At 41.4% G+C, this 16,890-nt stretch overlaps 1 protein-coding gene across 2 annotated transcripts in view; it reads left to right on the top strand.

The window, feature by feature from the left end:
- Window positions 1–16,890, top strand: part of INPP5F (inositol polyphosphate-5-phosphatase F) — a 61,983-nt gene that overhangs the window by 12,506 nt on the left and 32,587 nt on the right. For both annotated transcript variants that reach the window (XR_013959109.1, XM_080642652.1), the window contains exon 2: window positions 4,964–5,044. Coding sequence is in view for 1 of the 2 variants with exons in the window: in XM_080642652.1 (XP_080498778.1) it covers window positions 4,964–5,044 (81 nt within the window). In the remaining variant the exon portion in view is untranslated. The remainder of the gene's footprint in view (window positions 1–4,963; window positions 5,045–16,890) is intronic.

Raw genomic sequence — 16,890 nt, 5'->3', positions numbered from 1 at the left:
TTTCATTGTGAGACAGGCTCATCATTTATTATATTTATTGAAAGATAAATGCTTTTATTAAAAATGCTTGTATAGCATTTTTAAAAACAATAACAATTTAAGTTGGTAGCCCTATAAAAGTCAGTGGAAATAAGCAATTGGTAGAAGTCCGTTTTTCATGCTTACTTTTACTCATTATTGATTCATTTGGTTCAGTAACTATTGAATGAATGCCTGCTATGCATCAAACACTGTCCTAGAACTCAGGTATATAGTAGTAAACAAAATAGGCATGGAATTAAACAACCTGATAGAGGGGTTGAGACTTAATAATAGTCTGTCTTTTTTAATTGGTTAGTTTAAACTTTACATTTATTTTAATATATTAGGAGTTATCTCTTTTTATTCTTGTTTTCCATTTATTGTGCTTTTTCTCTTTATTCTATCACCTTTTCCTGTCTTCCATTGGATATCTCAAATATTTGTTAGGTGCCTCTCTATTGCTGATCGAAAGTTACATATTCTACTTGTATTCTTCTATGGTTTCTTAAAACCCAGTATTTATTTTCACATACATAACTAAAATTTACCAATATCCATGTCTTTTTCCCAGGCATAATCTTACCTCCCTCTAGCCGGTACTTCTAGATTCCACCCTTGCCACCCTTGCGTGTGGAGGGTTTAGAGGGGAGGAGGCTGGCAGTCATGCTTGATTTGCCATTTGGAGCTGAACCTGAACTGGGTTGCTGGGACTAAGACTGGATGCCTAGTTTTGAGCTGCATCAGAGCCGTGGGTCTGTTTCATATTAGAGGAAACAATTTTGGGGACATATCTAGATATTGAGATTTTCATAAAAATTTTTTACTTTGAGGAGGCTTTCAGGAATTATGGCCTTACCATAAGATTTAATGAGTAAAAAAAAATTGAAGTTTTTCTTTTTAGTTTTACGTAGATCCTTGAAATAAAAATCTATGGAGAGATTTACTGAGTGGTAAGAACCTGGAATTTTAAATGCATGTACATTTCCCAACTTGAGCTAAAAGTTATTGAACATTTATGTGCCAGACATTGTGCTGGACACTTTCATATAATTCTCTCATTTGATCCTTATAAAAACCCTGTAAGTTAGTTGAAATTTCCTTTTACACGAGAGGAAATGGAAGTTGAGAGGTCTTCAGAGACTATAGTAGAGTCAGGACTCTTTACCTGGGACACCGTATTCAGGCTGTACCCACATCATGCCTGCACCTCTAGACTGTCCAGGCTCCCAGTTCCCGAGTCAGCTCGAGGCTGTCCTTGTACACACGCTTATCTGGATCTCTGGCTTTAGGCCTGCCCTCTCATGTTCATCCTCTACACACTGGCCCTGATGTTCAATCTCAAATGCAAATCTGCCCTGTCTGGAGGAAACAGCCCTGAACTCACTATCTGTTGTCCTCCAGAGTGGGTCCCTGTGTAGTTCTTCAGCCTTGTTCTTGCAGCTCCCTGCCTTTTACGTTAGGGTCCTGCAGAACCAAACTGTCTGGAGTCCTCATTGCATTCAATGCATGTTTGAATGCCTTTTATGCACTAAGCAGCCTGCTAGCTATAGAGCAGACAAGAGCCTTTTTAATGATCCAGATGGGGGAAGTCTAGACCCTGGGCAAGGATAGTGGCAGTGGGATGGAGAGAAGTGAAACATTCATCAGATATTGAGGGGATAATCAATAGGACGCGGAGAGGGAGAAAAGCATTTTGGACATCACCCAAATGTGCAGCTGGAATGATGGTGAGCTGAAAGTCCCATACAAAAATGAGAATATTATACCTGAGAACATTTGGTAGGGAAACTTACGGAGTTAGATGTATGCTAGAAAGAGCCCTGGGCTGAGAATGGGAAATGGTGTTTTGATTTTGACAAGCTATGTAGTATTGGACAGTCCCTTTGTCTCTGCTAGCCCTGAAGCTTTTATCTGAACTAGAACAGAGGACTTTAACTTTGCCACTTTAAATAGTGAGCCCTTCTAACATGATTCACAGCAAATTATCTGACTTTAACTTGCCACTCCATTCTGTGTCATACTTTCATTTGTCTACTCAGCATTTTGGAGCCTGCTGTGTACCATGCACTGGGGATATAAAGCTAAATGAGAGAAGGTCGTATGAGCTTCCTGTTCTTGATGAGTTTCCTGCTCAGTCAGAGAGACAGACAAGTCACTAGTTAGGTGCATTAAACCAAAATAAGTTGCTATGATGGAAATCTGAGCAGGGTTCAGGGGAGTCACAAAAGAGATCCTGCTCTGTTCTGCTAGGCGGGTGGAGAGGGGAATGTGTCAGGGAACACCAGTGACCCTTGCTCTGAGTCTGGAATGAAGAGCAGGCAGAAGTGGGTGGGGAGCAGGATTCCACACGGAGCCTGTGCATACTTCTGGATGGCTGCAGGAAGACCAGGATGCTGGGGGTGGGGAGGCAGGAGGAAGTGCACAGGACCCGCCCATGCAGGGCCTTACAAGCCTTTCCAAGGAATTTGGACTTAGTTTCTAAAGCTGTGGGGAATAGGAGAAGTAATACAATTGGAATAGCAATGTTCCTATTTATCCCTTTTTATACCGAATGTAATTCCTTCACAATACCGGTAATAACGGTAGGCAAGCTAGACTTTGGGGCAAAGAACGTTATTTGAAACTAGAGGCCCGGTGCACGACATTCATGCACTGGGGGGAGAAGTGGGGCAGAGAGTCCCCTCACGCTGTTGCTTGCCAGCCGTGAGCTAGCTTTGGCTGAGCGGTGCTCCCCCTGTGGGAGCGCACTGACCACCAGGGGGCAGCTCTTGTGTTGAGCATCTGCCCCCTGGTGGTCAGTGATTGTCATAGTGACCAGTTGTTCTGCTGTTCAGTCTGTTTGCATATTAGCCTTTTATTATATAGGATAAAGGCAGTTATTACATCCTGATAGAGCAGTTCACCAGGAAGATATAGTAATCCTGAACGTAGTCTCAAGTGTAAAGCAAAACTTAAGAAGGAAAAATGGAAAAAACACAAAGCATGAGAGTTTAAAAAAAAGAAAAAAGGAAAAAGCCTGCTCTTAAAACCTATTAGGTTAAGCTGTCAAAGAAATTAGCAAATGCATAGAGAAGTTGAACAAAATAATAAGCAAAGTTGATATAATGAGCCCTAGCCCCAAAGTTAAATAGTGTGTTCAAATATTTCACATCCATAGTAAGAAATACTTTAAAAATCATGACCTGTTGAACACATATGTATGTACCAGAAACAAAAGTTTCATAAAATATTTCCCTACATGGTGCAATTTTTCATGGTGTATTCAGTTTTCTGTTCTATTCTGTTGTATTGCTGTTAAGACTAATTTCATATAAAATTGATTTAATGATCCACTAATGGATTGATAGCCCTTTTCCTTGAAAACACTAAGTTAAAAATATGCATGCTTTTGAACACACATAGAACATTTACAGATTGACTTTCTGAAGTCCCTTCACGCCAAGCCTCTGCTGCCTCTCTGTTCCTCTAAAGCAAAGTTGACTTTGACTCCTATTTTTACTGAGTCAAGGCCATCTAATACATCATCTGCTTTTCTTCTCCATTTCTATATTTAGTCTTTCATCTTTGCTTCTAGACTTAGAAAAAAGTGGTATCCTTCCTTTTCAAAGGTTAACGTTTACACCTGGAATTTTACTGTCATCATCTTCTGTTTTCTTTTCCTCCTTTCATATCTCTGGTTCTTACATCTAGACATTTGTCCTTCATCATCCCACCATGAATTCAGTCTTAATGGGTTTAACTGGTTCTCTTTTTGAACTTCAAAGATTATCAGTAACTATTATTTTTACTCTTTATACCACAAAACTTGGTTATTGTTTTAGATTTTTCTAGTTTTTAATCCTCACCTGAGGATATTTTTCCCATTGATTTTTATTTTATTTTATTTCTTAAATGATTTTATTTTTTTTATTAAGGTATTATATGTGTACATATCTTACCATTGCCCCCCCCCCCACTCCCCATTGATTTTTAGAGAGTGGAAGGGAGGAAGGAGGGAAGGAAGGGGGAGAGAAAAAGAGGGAGAGGGAGAGGGAGAGGGGAAAAGGGGAGTAGGAGGGGGAGAGAGAAGGGAGAGGAAGAAGAAGCGGGGAGGGAGAGAGAAAGAGAGAAAAGGAACTTCCATGTGAGAGACACATCGATTGGTTGTTGCCTCCCGCACACACCACCACCGGGGCCAGGGATTGAACCTGCAACCTATTGAACTACCATTAATGTTACATTTATATCCATGTATTTCACAGCCTTTTGCAATCTGGGTTCCACAAGAGAATTAAGCCCTGATGTCCTCAGGCACCCATTGTGTGTAATGAATTAATTTCTCTCCTATGTGTCTAGAATGGCATAAGTTATTTGGGAGAATTGAGAAAACAGTCACCCACATCATTGTTTGTTTTGTGGCTCAGATGAGGAAGCCTGATTGGGATGCCTGGCTCACACCAGGCACTCAATACTTGTTCCTATTAATTTTGCCCTAGAAGTCCCATAAAAGAGGACTAGCTTTCTGGGTTTCTTTGCTTGGTGTAAGATTCTTGGGGAAAGGGTATTTTCCAGACTGTGATCCAGGAAGTGGGCATCTCTATATGGCAGTTTCTCAGGCCTTGTCTTTGGATTTGGGACTAGCTGTGACTATAGGACTGTAGGCATCTGTGGTCTTGTAGTGCACCAGCCTCTTTCCCCCACTGAAGGGCGCCAGAGTGTTGCCTCCAATCTGAGCGGAGTTTCAGAATGTCAGTTCTTTCCCCATAACTGTACTTACGACAGAAGCCTTATTCAGGCTTTGATTTAACGCTTTTTCAAAAATTGCTTGATAGTAATATATTCAGTTCTGGGTGTCCATAACTGCTCTTTTTGGACATTGATCATATTTTAATATACTGCTTTTAATATACTGTTTTGTTTTCTGATGAGTATTTTCTCATGATTGCTTCTTATTTTATTTTAGCTACTGATCTGCTTCTTGCCTGGAATCCCATTTGCTTGGGTTTGGTAGAAGGTGTTATTGGGAAAATTCAGCTTCATTCAGGTATGTTTCTGTAAACTCCTTAAACTTGTCAAACTTATTGTGGCATTTTGACATTTTCTTCTTTTAGGATAAATGTAGATTCTGTTATGGTTTTGATTCCTTTGCCTTAATTTTGGGTCTGCCCAAAGTGGGTATATTGCCATATAAGTTTCATGAAATAAAAATAAAACTTTAGAGAAAAAGGAGGTATAATATTACAACCCTTTCTTCCTCTTAAAACACAGCACTTATCAAACGCCTAGCATGTGTCAGGAATCGTGCTAGTTGGTAGAACGCAGTAGTGAGCAAAACTTGACCCATTCCCACCCTCATGGAGCTTATAGTTTGGGAGAGAAAACAGACATCAGTGAATAATCACCGAAAAAAATGTATAATTATTTGATAATGATGGTAGGTGCTCTGATGGAAAGATACCCCCAACTGCACTGATTTCAAAGGAGAGGATAGTAGGAATAAGGCTAGAGAGATAGCAGGCGGCAGACAATAGCTGTTGTTGGCTTTGGGTCAGCTGTCCATTCCTGATACAGTTAACTGGCCAGGGAAGAGTGTGGGTTTCTTAGTGTGGAGTGTGGTCCTTTCCAGGGGCCCTATCCAGGGCAGACAAATTGATGGAAGGTCTAGGTCAGTGGCTGGCAAACTCATTAGTCAACAGAGCCAAATATCAACAGTACAACGATTGAAATTTCTTTTGAGAGCCAAATTTTTTAAACTTAAACTTCTTCTAACGCCACTTCTTCAAAATAGACTTGCCCAGGCCGTGGTATTTTGTGGAAGAGCCACACTCAAGGGGCCAAAGAGCCACATGTGGCTCGTGAGCCTCAGTTTGCCAACCACGGGTCTAGGTAATTCAGCAGGCCCCGTCTTGGAAGGACAGTCACCTGTGCCCTGGGTTCAGAGGAAATTTTGTTTGTGAAAAAATAGATGTTATATAGATGTTTATATTATATTTATAAGATGTTTCTATTATAAGATGTTTATATTATATTTAAATATAATATATAATGCTTATATTATATATGAATACTAAAGGAAAAATAGATATAATGCTTATATTATATTTAAATATAATATAAGCATTATATTTAAATATCTATTTTTCCTTTCGTATTCATTTTAATATGAGTTTTGAGCTATTGGAGACTTTACCATTATTGCTGTGTAAAAAAGTGTGTCCTTTGCTCTGGCCAGTGTAGCTCAGTTGATTGAGTGTTGTCCTGTGCACCGAAAGGTCGCTAGTTCGATTCCTGGTCAGAGCACATGCCCAGGTTGTGAGTTCGATCCCTAGTTGATCCTCGGTCGGGGTATGTGCGGGAGACAACTGATGGATGTTTCTCTCTCATGTCGATGTTTCTCTCTCCCTCTCCGTCCCTCTCTCTCTAAAAATAAATATAAACATTTTTTAAAAGTGTGACTCTTTTTATTATAAACTAAAATTATTGAGCATTTGTGACTTCTGGGTATAAAGCACATATTGCTGGAGACAATCTAATTTTCCTTTATTAGTTTTTTTTGGTGGCTTTTTAAAAATCTGTTTTCATTATGAAGTATATTTTAGATACAAAAGCTGTTTATCACAGAGATAAGGTGCAGGTTAGTGTAAAACAAACACATCTACCTACCACCCAACTTGAGAAATGAAACATAACCAGTGTCTTCGGAGCCCTCATGATGCCTTTCTCCAAGTATATCCCGCTGCCTTCCCGTCAAGAGACCCTGCCGTTTTGAATTTTGACTTCCATTATTGCTTTTGTTGCATATGTATTCCTAAACAAAAAGTTGCTAATTTTTTTTAAAATATATTTTATTGATTTTTTACAGAGAGGAAGGAAGAGGGATAGAGAATTAGAAATATCGATGAGAGAGAAACATCGATCAGCTGCCTCCTGCACACCTCCTACTGGGGATGTGCCTGCAACCAAGTTATGTGCCCTTGACCGGAATCGAACCTGGGACCTTTCAGTCCGCAGGCTGACCCTCTATCCACTGAGCCAAACCGGTTTTGGCAAGTTGCTAATTTTTTAATAAGTGATATTCAGCTGTTTGTATTCTTTCACTTTTTCTCCTACTCAACTTTACATTTTTTAGCTTTATCCATGTTGATGTATGAAACTTTAGTTCCTTGTTTACACTATTGTATGAATATACCATAATTTGTCCTTTTTCCTGTCACTGAGTAATAGTGTGGGGGGTTTTTTGTTTATTTTTTCACTATTAGAAATAATATTGCCACAAGAATTTTTGTATATTCTGCCTTTGGTAGTTTAAAATTTTTTTCAGTACAGAAGAGAAAAGCATTTAGACATTCTGTAACCATGCTAAGTATTTTAATAACACCCTCCTACCTGTCTACATTTACATATATATTTTTTAATTCATTTATATGCTGACAAGATAATTTCACAGCTGAGTGTTCTGAATTTTCTATTGTTTAAGTGAAGTATATGAAATTTTTGAGTTATTTTTCTTCACATCTTGGAGCAGTGACTAAATCCCTGAACTCAATCAGAAGACCTGGATTCAAGCTGTATTTATTAGCTTTGAGATCAAAGGGAATTTTTTAAAAAAATATATTTTATTGTTTTTTTACAGAGAGGAAGAGAGAGGGATAGAGAGTTAGAAACATCGATGAGAGACATCGATCAGCTGCCTCCTGCACGCCCCCTACTGGGGATGTGCCCACAACCCAGGTACATGCCCTTGACCGGAATCGAACCTGGGACCCTTCAGTCCGCAGGTGGACGCTCTATCCACTGAGCCAAACCGGTTAGGGCGAGATAAAAGGGAATTTACTTAACATCCTTTTCATTTATTCTGTTAGCCGGGGTCATTACTGTGGCAGCCTGGAGCTGGGAGGGAGCTTGCCTGGGGTGCCTCAGTTTCCCTGCTTGTGGCATCTCCTCCGTATCTCACCTCACATCGCCTCTCCTTGGGTCTTCTCTCTCCTGGATACCTAGCCTTTAGGGTGGTGGCTAGAAGACAAATCGCAACAGGCAGGGGTTGATCAAGCATCGGCTGGCGTCACTGAGTTTACTAAGGTCCCATTGGCCAAGGAAGTCACAAAGCCAAATCCAGAGTCAGCATGGGAGGGGCCGTCACAAGGGCGTGCATCCCAGGAGGCTGGCTCGTTGGGTCCACAACGTCTCCGGGCCTCTGCTTTGTAAGCAGTGAAACAGGAGTAAAACTGACCGCCCTCGTTTTTTCCTAGAGGATTGCCGGTCTCCAATGAGATAGTGTGCCTGAAGGTGCTTCGTAAATTACATACCACTGTTTTATCAAGACTCTTGTGGTTGCAAATACAAACCTATCAGCTTATGCAAAACAGAACAAAACCCCCAACTTTTTTTTTTTTTTTTAAATATATTTTATTGATATTTTACAGAGAGGAAGGGAGAGGGATAGAGAGTTAGAAACATCAATGAGAGAGAAACATCGATCAGCTGCCTCCTGCACACCTCCCACTGGAGATGTGCCCGCAACCAAGGTACATGCCCTTGACCGGAATCGAACCCGGGACCCTTCAGTCCGCAGGCCGATGCTCTATCCACTGAGCCAAACCGGTTTTGGCAACCCCCAACTTTTTATAAGGAACTTAAGGGACCAAAACCAAGAAGTGGACATTGTATAGGGACCCCAGATTACTTTTTCTGGGTCAGGTGGTCTCTGACCACCACTTCTCCCTATACCTCTCCTACCTCCTTCTCTTCGTTCGGCTTTCTCCGTTTCTGTGTATGTAAGACAAAATTTTTGCTCTTATGACATTCAAACCGGCCTCAACCCCCAAACCAACCAACATCTAATGTTTCTTTTCTTTTTTTAAAATACGTTTTTATTGATTTCAGAGAAAGGAAGGGAGAGGGAGAGAGAAATAGAAACATCAGTGATGAGAATCATTGATTGGCTGCCTTCTGTATGCTCCCCACTAGGGATCGAGCCCACAACCCAGGCATGCGCCCTGACCAGGAATCGAACCGTGACCTCCTGGTTCATGGGTCAACGTTCAACCACTGAGCCACACTGGCTGGGCTGATGTTTCTTACAACCATTGGAGACTGACTAGCTATCAAGGACTGAGTAGTGGGTGTAGTTCAGACCCCTAGGACAGAGACTCTTTTTTGACCCACTGGGCCAAAGGCCCTCCCTGGTCACAAAGTTCAGACTTTTCCAGAAGTGTGCTCCTCTAGGCAGGAGGGGCAGTCAGAGCAGTAGGGTTTGGACGTGGCAGACAACCCAAAAGCTATCTCCTACCAGCAATGAACCAATATTTTCCTGGTCGATGATTTCATGATGCTGTGAAAGTGTGGTCAGCTCCTGTGGTCACTTACGTGTGCTTCCCCTTCTGGCACCACTTGCCTTTCTCTGGATCAAAAACAAGTGGTTGGTAGGCAGTGGGTACCTGTTATACAGGATATTTTGGAAGAGGGAATAGAGTGAACTGGAAAAAGAAAATATTTTTTAAAAAGAAAGATGGACAGGGAAAGTATCTGTTTTTCCCTTTCCTAATCTCTACCTCTTTTTCCCCCTTGTCACATCACTTTTAAGGTTTGGCTGTTAACAAAGGGAGTGGGGGGGGGGTGTGGGGGGGTAAACGAAGGGAAATCTTTTCTGGGCTCCCTGCTGCTCTTTACCCATGGAGACAATTGCAGCCTCACCCTGGATGTGTCATTCCGCCCCCAGCTCCTCGCCCTTCGAGCATTCATCTTACTCTTTCTTGCCTTCTCTTCTTCATTCTCTGTCCTGGGGATGCCTCCTCCCTTCTCCGAACCCCGTTACGTCTCTTGCTCTGGCCACACACACCATTCGCCTGGGTGAGGGGAGGTGTGCTTTTGGTGCCTTAGAACCGAGGTAATCACTGCAGGCATGTCTTCCCATGGGAGCATCTTACCTTCTGGGGGAGAGGATGGGGGGAATGAAACATATGTACTTAAAACATTGTCATCCTCCTACTTACTCTACATATTAATGCATGAATTTTTGTTCTCGCCTGGTGAGATAGGAACGTATAAATTTATTTGAACAGATGTCATTAACAGTCTTGAAAGGGCGTGGGTGCGCTGTTCATGACCGTCACTGAACTCTGAGCTCTGGAAATATTAAGCAGGTGTGACTTAGGAACTGTACCGTTTGCTGGAACTGCCATATAACGAAGTTCTGCGAACTGGGTGTCTGTGATCACACATTTATTTTCTCACAATTCTGGAGGCTTGAAGGCTGAGACCAAGGTGTCACCAGGGTTGGTTTCTTCCGAGACCTCCTTGGCTTGGAGATGCCATCTTCTCCCTGTGTCTTCACATTATCTTCTTCCCTGTGTGTCTGTGTTTTCTGTTTTTGTGTGATGCTGGGGAAATAGCTGTATCTTCACACAGCTATTCATGAAAAGATTGCTTAAGGCTGGAGGCTTTAAATGGATCACAAAAGCTCTTTAAATTGAAATTATTTTGAAGATTAAGACAAGGATAATAAGCTCTGTTGGGGTAAGAAATAACGGAATATAAAAAGCAAAAGTATATATTCCATGATAGATTCAGAAGTAGTTTGAAAATTGTCAAAAACCTTGATTAATTTGGCAATAGAAGCTCTTGATTTAGTAATTAAGGGAATTACTACAAGTAGGATTGCAGAGTCACAGACAGTTCATCAACGAGCTCTCCTTAAAGTAGTGCTTGCCATCTGCCTGTTCCTGCTCTGAAGTGGAGATGTCTCAGTCACTGAAATGTGAAGTGGATTATGCATAGGGTTCTAAGTGTGTAATTTCAGTCCTCTGCTGTCCATGAAGACTTTCTTGCTGTGACACTAAGGACATGAAATATTTTACATATTTCAGTGACAAATGGAGTGTCACTAACATTGCTTTATTCTTTTCTAAAAAACCGTTAGCAAACCCCATCCTCAAGGCACAGGAGAGAGGGGACAAGGAGGCTGGCAGGCCCCTGTGGAGCTCGGCCTCTGCTGGAGGCCTGGCTCTCTGGAGGGACATGTCTTTCCATAATGCTTCTGTTTCAATGAGAGCTTTTAGTATGGTTTGCTGTCTGGTAAACACTAGCTTTAGTAATGATAATATGAATTTAAAAAGTTATTTAATCCTCACAGCTACTCTCTGCAGTAGGCAGTCTAGTCCACTTCCCAGAGCAGTTAAGTATTGTGCTGCCAAGTACACGGAAATAAGTGATGGAGCTAGAATCTGAGTCTGAGTTCTGACCTCGAAGTCCAGAACATTGAAGCCTCCTTGAAACAGGAAGGTACTATTTACAAAATCCCTTCTCTGTTGAGATCATTTGTGTTACATTTTGTCAGATTTTTATTTTCTTAAATATTTTTTTATTGAGATTTTTAGAGAGGGAGATAGAAACAATGATGAGAGGGAAACATCATTGATTGGCTGCCTCCTACACACCCCCTACTCGGGATCGAGCCACAACCTGGGCATGTGTCCTGACCCGGAATCAAACCAGTGACCTCTTGGTTCCTGGGTTGATGCTCAACTGCTGAGCCACCCCAGCCAGGCATATTTTGTCAGATTTAATCTTTCTCATAACTCCCCAGGTACTAGTATATTGAACTTTGATCTGTAAAAGAACCACTTCCACTTTTCAGATTTATTCTGTGTGAGTAGTTAACTAAACTCTAAAATATGCATATTTTATTTTAAAATGTGTTTGAGTTCATAAGTTGAATTCAATATTGGCAATACCAATATTTTTGTGGAAAAAAGGATGCTTTTGGTTTCTCAAGTGATTTTATGTATGGGGTAAAACTTCTGTGTTTGAAAGTTAATATTTTTATATCTTTTTCTGTTAATATTTTTATATCTTGGTATTATACCATTGGGTGGTTTATTAGAAAGACATTACATTTGATTATGCATATCATATTTGTCATAGCTGTAACTTATTAAGATTACAATTCATGATATTAATACAAAATGAATTCAAAGTAAACTGCATTAAGAAGGCATAAACATGGAAGAAGACTTCCTAATGCTGGCTTGTCTGGTCAGCTGCCAACACTCTAAATTGTTCAGTGTAAAATAGAAATTACTTATTTGAGGTTAAGAACCTGTGATAAGGATTTTTTTTTAAAAATATATTTTTTATTGATTTCAGAGAGGAAGGGAGAGGGAGAGAGAGATAGAAACATCAGTGATGAGACAGAACCATCTATCGGCTGCCTCCTGCACGCCCCACACTGGGGACGAGCCCACAACCCAGGCATGTGCCCTGACCAGGCATCGAACCAGTGACCGCGTGGAGCACAGGTTGATGGTCAACCACTGAGTCACGCCGGCCGGGCAAGGATTTATTTTAATTCAATAAAATGTATTTACATTCTACAGTATATTATGTTTTATGTGTTTTATTATGTGTTAGGTTTATTGTGTGTTAGGTGCTTGGTAACCTTGATTCATGCCTTCCCAGCACATGGTAGGTTCTTGGTTAATGTTTAATGATAATGAATAATGAAATGGCTTATAAAAGCCTTGAAACTTTGAAGTAGATTTCCACCCTACTTTATAAAGAATTATAAAACACTTTCAAACTCTTGCATTTATTGAAATGCCTAAAACACATCTTCAAAGCACTGTTCCTAATGTGAGAGTTGATTAATATTTGGAAGAAAAAGTGGGGGATATTGAAATACTATGTATCTCTTTAAAAAACTTTTTTTCATATGGGAAATATATATCATGTTATTTTTCTACAATATGAAATTCCTGAAACAACTGTTTTAATTATTTTTATTTTTGGTATATTTTTCTTCGTGATATAAACTCATAAACTGAAAAGCTGTTTTTACATGCGGTCTTTCATAGACTATTTCTCATTTAATTAAAAATGGTTTGTGAGAAGTCAAACTTGGATTGGAAAGATAACTATTGGGCCTCTGAGTATTTTCTTTTTTCTCGCTTGTATTAAGATTTCTTTCCTTTGTTTTACCATCTTCCTCACTCTTCCCCTCAATATATTTGCTAATTTGCTCAGCCCCAGCATACACATAAAGTAGTTTTGGAATTGCTGCTCCACACCCTTCTGAAAAACACATTCATTAACCAGAATGCAGTATCGCGCTCAGTTGTTTTTGTCTTTGTCCTTACAAAGTACTATTTTCCAAAGTTATTTCGTTTTTTTCCTCCCTATCCCCTAGCAGGCGTCCTCAAACTACAGCCAGTGGGCCACATGCGGCCCGCCGAGGACATGTATCCGGCCCGCCGAGGACATGTATCCGGCCCGCCGGGTGCCGCTGCCTGTCCTGCTTAGCAGCCGACTCGTCCGGGGCCCGCAGTGCGCATAGGAATTTGTTCATAGTTGTTTTTTTTTTTAAACTATAGTCCGGCCCTCCAACGGTCTGAGGGACAGTGAACTGGCCCCCTGTTTAAAAAGTTTGAGGACCGAAAGGAGGAGAGAAACCAAGATGGCGGCATAGGTAAGCACCTAAACTGCTGCCTTGCACAACAATTTCAAAACTACAACTAAAAGACAGAACGGACACCATCCAGAACCACAGGAAAGCTGGCTGAGTGAAAATTCTACAACTAGAAGGAAAGAGAAAAGCTCACAGAGAATTGGAGGTACGGCAAAGGGTCTTTGTGCGCGCAGAGAGGAAGGGCGGCTGAGAGCCTGGCTGACTTTCTCTGGCGGAAGGGGGAAGGAAGCCCGGACTGCACTGAACCCCAGTTCTGACTGCACTGGACCCCAGTTCCAGGCGAGCCCCTGGGGACCCACGCTCTTGTGGGGGGAGTCTGGACTCTCGGGCGGAGACTCGGGAGCTGGGGAAGGCAGAAGTCTGAAGGCGTGCGCGTGCCAGTGCGCACAAAGGCTGCGGAGGTTGCCACAGGCTTTCCCTAGTGGGAGTCAGAGGCTCCTGACTGCACTGAGCCCCAGTTCTGACTGCACTGGACCCCAGTTCCAGGCGAGCCCCTGGGGACCCACGCTCTTGTGGGGGGAGTCTGGACTCTCGGGCGGAGACTCGGGAGCCGGGGAAGGCAGAGGTCTGCGCGTGCGCGCAAGGGCAAGGCTGCCGGGAAGCCAAGACTGTCTGCTCTGCCCTGAGACTCCACCCCATCCAAGCTGAGCACAGAGGCTATTGCAATTTGGCAAGTCTAATCCTATAAGGCTGTCTCCAGCACCGAACTTCTCCCAGCATAGACGCAGCTGATCCTTACAGCCAACTGGCCTGGAGGTCAATTCCTCCCAGTGATACCAACAACAATCAAGACTTAACTACAACAAGGCTGTACACACAGTCCACAAAGGGGTGCACCAAGAGTGTCCACCTCAGGATAACTGGGGAGGCAGACCCACTGGGCCATATTGGAAACCTAGCACACAAATCTACCTTACCAACTCAGGGAAGCAGTGAAAATGCGGCGTCAAAGAATCAGATCACAAACGAAAGAAATGGAGGAAAACAAACGACTGGATATAGAATTCAAAACCATGGTTATAAGGCTTTTTAAGAATATCCTAGAAAAGGCCGATAAATATAACAAGACCCTCGAAGATATGAAAAAGGACCAACTAGAAATTAAACATACACTGACTGAAATAAAAAATATTATACAGAGACCCAAAAACAGACAAGAGGAACACAAGAATCAAGTCAAAGAATTGAAATACAAAGAAGCAAAAAACACTCAACCAAAAAAGCAAAAAGAAAAAAAAATCCAAAAAGTTGAAGATAGTGTAAGAAGACTCTGGGACAACTTCAAGCGTACCAACATCAGAATTATGGGGGTGCCAGAAGAAGAGAGAGAGCAAGATACTGAAAACCTATTTGAAGAAATAATGACCGAAAACTTCCCCCACCTGGTGAAAGAAATAGACTTACAAGTCCAGGAAGCGCACAGGACCCCAAACAAACGGAATCCAAAGAGGACCACACCAAGACACATCATAATTAAAATGCCAAGAGCAAAAGACAAAGAGAGAATATTAAAAGCAGCAAGAGAAAAACAGTTAGTTACCTACAAGGGAGCACCCATACGACTGTCAGCTGATTTCTCAACAGAAACTATGCAGGCCAGACAGGAGTGGCAAGAAATTTTCAATGTGATGAATAGCAAGAACCTACAACCAAGATTACTCTACCCAGCAAAGCTATCATTCAGAATTGAAGGGCAGATAAAGAGCTTCACAGATAAGAAAAAGCTGAAGGAGTTCATCACCACCAAAACAGTATTATATGAAATGCTGAAAGGTATTCTTAAAGAAGAGGAAGAAGAAAAAAGTAAAGAGAAAAATTATGAACAACAAATACATATCTATCAACAAGTGAACCTAAAAATCAAGTGAATTAAAAACCTGAGGAACAGAATAATCTGGTGAATGTAATAGAACCAGGGGCATAGAAAGGGAGTGGACTGATAATTCTCAGGGGGAAAGGGGTATGGGGGGTTCATGAAGAGACTGGACAAAAATCATACACCTATGGATGAGGACAGTGGGGGGGGAGGTAAGGGCAGAAGGTGGGGTGGGAACTGGGTGGAGGGGAGCTATGGGGGGAAAAAGGAGAAACAATTGTAATAATCTGAATAAAGACTTATTAAAATTAAAAAAATGAAAAAAAAATAATAAAAAATAAAAAAGTTTGAGGACCGCCCTAACCGGTTTGGCTCAGTGGATAGAGTGTCGGCCTGCGGACTCAAGGGTCCCAGGTTCGATTCCGGTCAAGGGCATGTACCTTGGTTGCGGGCACATCCCCAGTAGGGGGTGTGCAGGAGGCAGCTGGTCGATGTTTCTCTCTCATCGATGTTTCTAACTCTCTATCCTTCTCCCTTCCTCTCTGTAAAAAAATCAATAAAATATATTAAAAAAAAAAAAAAAGTTTGAGGACCCCTGCCCTACAGTGTGGTTACATTTTCCATTTGTAGCTGATTTGGGTTACTATTTGCATTTCATTTTGGGTTTCCTTCACATTCTGGTTTATTTGAACTATGTCTTTATTTTTGAGGCGATATGAAACATTACCATGGCTAACAGAGTATACTCAGAGGACTGTTATTTTTCATTCCCTTGTACTATTTCGTTCCCTGTAAAATCCTTAGACGGCAGCCACACCTTCCTCCGCTCTCTTTCTGCCTATCCCCTGTAGGCAACCAATCTCACTAATTTCTGATTTATGTTGTCTCTTGTTATTGAGCCAATGAGCAGATATCTGAACATTTTTTCATTTCTTTCTTGTACAAAGTGTGGAATACTCTACTCCTTTGTACTTTGATTTAATAACATATCCAGTTTATCCACTTAATATATCCTGGAATCACTCCTTACCAGTCACAGAACACTCCTAATTATTTTTCATAGCTGCCTAATACTCCATTGAGTAAATGTGCCTTAGTTTGTTCAAGCATTCTCCGTGTCTGGGCATTCAGGTTCTTCCCAGTACTTTGCAATTACAAATTGCTGCAATGAATAGACTTCAACGTATATACTTGTGTGTTATTGTGGATCTTAAGGGGAATTTACAACAGTGGGATTGCTAGGTTAAAAGGTAAGTGCAAATGTTTTACTGTTAGGTACCACTAAACTTCCCTCCAGAGAAATTGTATCTGTGTGTACTCCCACCAGTACTGTATGAGGGTGCCTGATTCTCCCCAGCCTTGCCAGCAAATGTACTATCTTACTTTTTATTTTCCCCAATCTGCTGGGTAAAAATGGCATTACTCTAATGAATGAGTGAGATTAAACACCCTTTCACATGTTTAAGGGCCATTTTTATATTTTGCTGTGTCCTTTACTTTAAAGAGTTATATCTAATGCACATTGTGGTTGGATTATTCAGCTTCAGCCTCCCAGGACAGTAGCACTTTATAGAGACTAGACCAGCCGTGGGCAAACTACAGCCCGCGGGCC

Source organism: Plecotus auritus (genome assembly GCF_963455305.1).
Source record: "Plecotus auritus genome assembly, chromosome: 9".
Taxonomy (NCBI): Eukaryota; Metazoa; Chordata; class Mammalia; order Chiroptera; family Vespertilionidae; genus Plecotus; species Plecotus auritus.
The sequence above is the reverse complement of the archived record's forward strand: the minus strand, read 5'-3'. Positions and strand labels throughout refer to the sequence as shown.